Source organism: Eleutherodactylus coqui, chromosome 6 (genome assembly GCF_035609145.1).
Source record: "Eleutherodactylus coqui strain aEleCoq1 chromosome 6, aEleCoq1.hap1, whole genome shotgun sequence".
Lineage (NCBI taxonomy): Eukaryota > Metazoa > Chordata > Amphibia > Anura > Eleutherodactylidae > Eleutherodactylus > Eleutherodactylus coqui.
In genome coordinates, this window is record NC_089842.1 from 245,492,910 (window position 1) to 245,500,248 (window position 7,339).

Below are 7,339 nucleotides of genomic sequence, written 5' to 3' on the forward strand. Positions count from 1 at the left end.
ACATGACGTGTTTGTCACATGGTCTGCCTACCCGGGAGCAGCGGCCCGGACTGCAGACACTGGGGGGAGCGATGGGGGTGAGTCTATGGCTTATTTTTAGGGTGCTGGGGGAGCATCCAGGACAATCCGGGGTGATTGGGAGGCGTGAAGAGGCCGGCGCCCGGAACACATTCTCCACTGTCATTTATGTTTAATGTGGAGGAAAATATGAAAAGCAGAAAACCATAAAAGCCCGTCAGGAAGGGGTTAAAAGTGTTCCCTGCTCATCTGCTTGCTTGCTGTCACCCCGCTGCCATCATGTGACGTCACGCCCGCTGGATTTCCAGCCTGATCACCGTGGAGGACATTCATGTCGTCACGTATCTGTTGCTAGGAAACCACATGGTAATTCCCGGGTTTCCGGCTGACCATATATGTCAGCGGGAGGCGTGTCCATCCCGCCCCTCGCTGACGCGCGGGGGGCGGTCCCTCTTTTCTCCTCCGCTCGGCCTGGCTGCGCGGTCATTCGGAGCAGCTGTCGTTAGAGGAAGGACGTATCGCGACTCTCGTGACCATGATGAACCCCGCATTGCTCCGTAAGCCCGCCAGCATCATGCCCTACCTGTACACGCAGGGCGGCCCGGCGCCGCACACGGCGGACCTGGGGAAGGACGGCTGGGAGCGGCGGCTGCAGGGCCTCAGCGCGGACCTCAGCACGGACGGCTCGCTGCCCTCCTCCCAGTCAGAGCTGGATATGGACGAGGACATGGACGTGCAGTCTGACTCCCGGGGGTCGACGTCTCCTCCGCTCACCCCGACGACCCCCTCCGCCCCCGACGCCCTTTACCTGGAGACCCACGCACTGCTGCGCAGCATCTGCAAGGAGTTCGCCGGGGACATGAAGGTGGAGGGCGGCAGTCAGAAGGCGCTGGCCACGCTGCGCAGACTGGGCAGCGAGATCAACGAGAAGCATCGCATTGCCTTCCAGGGTGAGCGCCCCGACCCCCCATGTGTGGCCCCCGACCCCCCATGTGTGGCCCCCGACCCCCCATGTGTGGCCCCCGACCCCCCATGTGTGGCCCCCGACCCGCCATCTTGTCTCGCTCCTTGTGCTCGGTTTAGACAGATTTGCATGAGCCGTGGTTTCACCCCTTTTTCTGCCTTTGGTATGTTCTGCTCAATTGTAGTCTGACTGATGGAATAAACCAAAATGCGCTAAATGGGGGTAGATGCCGGATTAAGTGCACCCCTTTCTATGCGTTTGGTTGTTTTCTTAACTATTGCGTTCTATGGCAGCGGCTAATCCAAATGAGCAAACTGGGGGAGAGCATAGTGTAACTGCACGTCTCTGCATAAGGTATGCACTGTATGACTGTAAGGCTGCCGACTAGTGCAGCGAGCACAAAGGGGTAGAGAATGGAGCAAACGCACTAGGCTTCCTGCATTTTGGCATGCTCTGTATGGCTGTGCTTAATCAAAATGAGGGTAGTGATGGTGGATCCCCCTCTTTTTTCCTGCATTTGGTATGGTCTCCCTAACTGTTCTATGGCTGCAGGTTAATTCCAATGAGCCAAATGGGGGTGTTGAGGGTGTGACTAGATGTGGCTATATCACCTGCGTTGGATGCGCTGTGGCTGCCTGTGACACCCCGAAGCGCTCCGCCTCGTTATGGGCTATGGTGGAGCCTGTAGAGCTGCCATGGTGTAAACAAGATGCTGCTGACCTCCTCGGCTGGGATTTGAATCATAACAGCTTTTGTTTTCTAACATTTTGAATCCCTGTAGCTTTATTGCTTGTGAGCGTTGGCTTTTGTATTAAAGGTGACTGATCAGCTTTATTTGTTGTGCTCTTGTTTTTTTGTTTTTTTTTAAGAATTTGAATTCCAGAACTTTATTGCATGTGAATAATTTTTTTTTTTTAATTTATAATGGTAGTTTGTTGACAACTGTGTGGAATGTGAATTTCAGTAGCTTTATTTACAATGGTAAAAGCGGTTTTGGCTTGTAGCTCCATGACAGTTGGTACCTCGGTGTGTGGTCTTTAACCCCTTGTGCTGTCGGTGTAACCTTTGGCGCAGGGACTGGTGATGCAGTAACATTATCGCAGCAGGAATGCGGTCCGCGAAGGTCTCCTGCTGATGGAAAATTCCAGTCGGTTCTATGATTTGTGACGTGTCGCCCTTTGACCCCGTCTTCCGTCTCGGGAGGTTCGGCTCTGACCGGCAGTAACCTCCTCGTTACAAGCTGCATCCTGTTAGAATTCTTGTATAATTTATGAGTCCCCGCTGAATAATGGATGATCCCCCCCGCTTCATTCCTATTGATTTGTGGTATTTTTCCAGAACTTACTGGAAGCCTGGCGGTTTAAAGTGAAACGTAACCCTTTACATCCTGTCTGGGCGCCTCCACAGATGGTGGAGACTTTACCGCTGGCTATTAGTCCCATACGCGGCCTAGAACGATGCGCTACGTAGACGACGTTTACCGATAACCCGTAGGCGGTCGGTCCTGGGTCACCAGATTGGCACAGTCGGTCCCGGGTCACCAGATTGGCACAGTCGTATCTAAAGCTGAAGTATTTCGGTTGGTGAAGGGTTTGTCTGATATTGCCACTTGGCTAGACTTGTGAGTAAGTCATATATGGGCGAGTCACGGTAATGGCCACAACCCCTGTCCAGGGGCGGCTCTACCCGTTATCCTACCACCACAGTGATGCTGGGAGATGCCCCAAAGTCACCATCTATGAGTGAACCCATCGAACGCTTCCATCTATGGCCGGGATAGAAGGTGCTGGAATGATCTGGACTTCTAAGGAGCTTTCATGTTAATATCCTAGTGGGGGTAGAGCTGCCACCTTATAAAGGACACGGTGGGAGGTCCCTGTGGCGTTGGCGCGTGCCCACCTATGTACGTAAGGGAGTAGAGAAGCCACAACCGGCTCTGGGGAAGGTCCTCTGGTGGTATGTTGACATTCCGTATCGGTGCACTGAACACACGGCCTTCTAATCCAGAACTGCTTTCAAGTAAGATGAGATTCAGACAATGGGTTCGAGGTTTACTTATTTTGGTGGTAAATTTGCTGATAGGTGGCGCTATTACAGGTCAGATCTACCTTGAGTGGCCTGCATCGGTGTCACATATGAAGGATGGCATTGAGGCTGGCATTGGACATCTGTAGTGGGATTTGCATAGCTACAGCACTGCCCAGCTGTGGGGCTTTTTTCTTTCGAAAGATGGCGACTACATCTGAAGTGGCCATTGTCCAAATTTCATCTCGCCTGTAGCAGAGCGCCCTCCAGAGGCCTCTCGGTTGGGAAGCTTTAAATTCGCTAACGCAGTACAATAGAGCGTTGCCAGTGATGGGATGTAGGAAGACGTGGCAATCACTCAGGATGTCTTGTCTGGATCGGATGGTGGATCTTCTAATAAAGGGGTATTACCTTCACAGCAAGTCCAGATGATGCCTTGCTGTTCAGTGGGGATCTGACTGCCGGGGCCCCCACTGATTCAAACTACACATGTACCAACGCATGGACAGTAGAGGCCATGCACGACCACCTCCATTCACAACAATGGGACCAGTGGAGCGCTTGAACGTTCTCCAGCGGTCCTATTAAAGCACAGGTGTGACCTCTACTACTTGTACTTTGGGGTGTGCAAGACTTGCGATCTTAGGATCAGTGTTGGTCCCTGTGGTCGTACCCCATCGATCAGCTATTTATCCCCGATTGTGGATGGGGCGTTACTTGCTGTAGTGGGAATAACCCTTTAAAACTAGTACTAAAGGGCTGAAGGAGACCAGATTAGAATTGCCTATGGACCGAGTCTGATGATGCCCCTTATTTGGAACACTTTGTGGACTGAGGTCTTCTAGCGGTGGCATTACAGTTGGCCAAGCGACTTGACATTTAGCAATCCCACATGTTGTCTTCTGGTTTGTGTCAATTCATGCTTGCATCCATGTCTATCGCCAAGTCTGCGACCATGTGAGCCATTAGTATTCACTTGGCCTTTCTCTTTCTTACCTCCAGGCATGTTGCAGAGGTTGTCCATACAAAATCCTGAAGATATCCAGAAACTTTCCGAAGTGCCATCTATGGTCTTTAGTGATGGGATTACAAACTGGGGCCGCATCGTTACCTTGATAAGCTTTGGGGCTTTTGTTGCTAAACATTTGAAGAGCTTACGCTTGGAAAACTGCATCGGCACGCTGGCCGACAACTTCACCGATTATCTCATGACAGAAAAAAGAGCATGGATAGAAGAGCACAACGGCTGGGTGAGTATTGTGTAGGACCGTGGATAGGATATGCACCTACAAGAACATTCTGATGGGTTCTGAAGGCTGTGTAACACCAAGATGGTTGCAGGCCTGAAGTCTGAGGCTGCACTACTGAGACTTGGCAGCAGCTGAGTCTGGTTCGATATCTTTATGGTAGTGTGAACAATAATTTACATCAGAACCTGCTGGCCTAAGGCTGACATCAGGTTCTCAGTAATGCAGACTCAGGCTCTTGGGCCTGTGTTGACAGTTTTCCAATATCTATTTCTGCACATTATGGCTACATTCTCATACCGCAGGCATAAAATCCACACCAAAATCTGCATCATGATCTCCACCGTTGTGGTTTTTGGTGCAAACCTCACCCATTCTACTAAAAAGCTGAAATCCACACAATAGTGCAGATTTTCGCAGCAAAAACTACTGTTTTAAGCTGGATATTTCCTTTATGTTCAGTCTTGACTATGTGAAGTACCTTTTGGGCTCCTAAAGTCGACCACCTTGGCTGACGAGTCTTCAGTAATGCCCATCGCTCACGCTGGTTTGTAGTGTAGGCCCAACGGCTTATCAGACGTTCCGCATGTCTAATGAGCTTTCCTTGATTTTTTCAGGATGGCTGTGTTCAATTCTTCCATGTTGAGGACTATGAAAGTGGACTAAAGACCGTCTTGATGGCCTTCGCTGGTGTAGCTGGTCTTGGAGCAAGTCTGGCATATATGATCCGGTGAACGTGTCTTGTTTTTGTTTTTACAAATTGTTTTGGTGATTACCGTTAATTGCCATTTACGATTCCTAACTCAGCTCGCCCGTTGGTGGGCCAAGAAGTCGGGATTCAAAAACCAGCCCTATGCCACAGCTCAAGATCGCAGCGGGTCATTAAGTGGGACAGCTTGGGCTTTCCGATGTTCTGAGGAAAAGGTGTTTCTTTTGGTTCTGTTTTTTTTTCCTCTTTTCATAATAACAATGCAAAAAATTGTTAAATCTTTATTTTTTTCCTATTAATAAATTAATATATTTTCACAAAAGGTGTGAAAATTGTGTGACGTGATGGTACAATGCTGGCTTTTAACACTCTTGGTGCCCAAGTGGAGAGGTAACAAACTTGGCACCAGTAGCGTTGAGACCCAATTGCCCGTACTCACTCCTGTTTTATCCCCCAAAAAGTTGTCGTTGGGATGTAAATTGTTGTAAATGTTGTACAAATGTATAATTTAGTGCAGTGTACAATAAGTTGTTTTTGTACAAAACGAAAAAGCACAAAAATAGCAGTCTTTATTGGCCTTTAAGGGCCAAATCGGGGAAAGGAAAAGAGCCTTGGGAGGCTCTGGTGTTGAGCGAAATGCACTTTGAACCTTTGTAGAATGTTAAGCTGGTGAAAGTCAAACCAAGCTATTTCAGAAGAAACCGTTGGGGTATTTTGAGTCTACTTGGTTCTCCATCCCTTTTTGCCTTCCCTTGCAATCTTTCCATGAGTCTCCTACAAGGTAAGGTAAAGGCAGCCATTTTGAACTTTGCCTTTCCATGCAATTTGCTCAGGCTGGGTTCCCACAGGGCACAATCCTGCCGGAAATCTCAGTTTGGCCACAGCGAAAAACTACAAGATTTCCGACAAAGCGCTGCTTCAACACCTGCGGCACTTAGCTGTGGGTTTTGGAGTGGCTTGGCCGCACGGTTTTCGCTTGCAGCCAGTGTTCCAATAGAGGGGAAAAAAATAGACATGCGCTGGATTGGCCGTCCCGTGTGGATGAGATTCTTGATGAATGTCGTCCACGTGGCTGGCTAATCCCGGGATTAGCGATTGCAGGTGGATTTGCCATAGTGAAATTCTGGACAGAATTTCTGCGGCAAATCGGCCCTGTGTGAACCCAGCTTTAGCCACTCAGCGACTGCCTCATATTGATGCTAGAACAGTCCAGGTGTAATAATAATGGCATGCGGGGGCAGCCAGACGCATACCACCGCTGTGTAAGAATTCACAGGAAATTGAAACTTTAAATTCCCCCCCCCCCCCCCCCCCTCTCTATAAATCTCAGTTGAGCGTGACTGTTTTCGATGTCCATGCTCCTTTAAACTAGAAAGGTAACTATAAGTCCTAAGTTTTTGGGTTACGTTAACCCTTGTTTTGTTGTATGCACCCGTTTAACAGCAGAGTGATATTAAGCTGTATCCACACCACATGGTGCTACCATTTGTTTACATGCAGAAATAAAAAAACAAAACTATTTTCAGTACCTCCGTAGTTAACGTGTCTTAATTCTTATCACTCGCCTTTCCTTGCGTCTGCAGCGTCAAGTCTAAACCGGTGACTTGTGGGATATAATTGCGATCTGGTTGGGGCACATTGTGAGCTTGACATCCTGTATCTTGGCCTCCAGTGATCAGGACCATGGCTTCCATCCATCTCGCACACATCGCGTCTCTGAACTTGAGGAGTGGGCGGAAGCTTCTAGAACAAGACCATCTTCATAGCCCTGTTTGCTGAAGGGCTTTTACAGAATGCCCACCCATCTGTCCCTGCCAGGTCTTTGTGGTTCCTCCATACGTCACATGGAAAAACTATACCAAGTGGAAATGTGCTGAACATACCTGTAAAATCCAGGGATTTGCTGCAAACAGCCCCCACAATGTGCCAGCGGTGTGGGATGTCATCACTGCTGTCCTCTACATCTTGCACATGCACCATGAGATGATCAGTGCATGAATCTGCCCAAGATGGTGTGGTCAGCCCACCACCGATGGCCCGTTATGTCCACAGGACCCATGACTTGTATGCGGCACAGGAAGACTAACACCCTTGACTTTACGGGTATGCGCTGCACGAAGTAACCATCTGTTTAAGCAATATAGGGGGTGTAATAGGTGAACATATGGTGACCTGGTCCCTGCTTAATGGGGTTTGCCATCAACAAGATAAGAGATAATGTCTGGGATGGCAAGTGATGCTGAAACTGGAGCCCCTCCGGGACTGGTAGAGATCACTGCAGGACTACCTCTGCCTGTCCCGTAGGGCTAGATGGGCAGTTGTACTCTAGTCAGATGGGCAGTTGTAATCTAGTCAGATGGGCATCTGTTTTTTTTC

At 49.2% G+C, this 7,339-nt stretch overlaps 1 protein-coding gene across 1 annotated transcript; it reads left to right on the forward strand.

Moving 5' to 3' along the window:
- The first annotated feature begins 488 nt into the window (after positions 1-488).
- On the forward strand, positions 489-6,491 carry MCL1 (MCL1 apoptosis regulator, BCL2 family member). The gene is made up of 3 exons (XM_066609237.1): positions 489-968; positions 4,010-4,257; positions 4,872-6,491. Exons 1-3 carry the CDS (start codon positions 554-556, stop codon positions 4,986-4,988), a joined length of 780 nt encoding a protein of 259 aa, XP_066465334.1. The 5' UTR covers positions 489-553; the 3' UTR covers positions 4,989-6,491.
- The last annotated feature ends 848 nt before the right edge of the window (positions 6,492-7,339 follow it).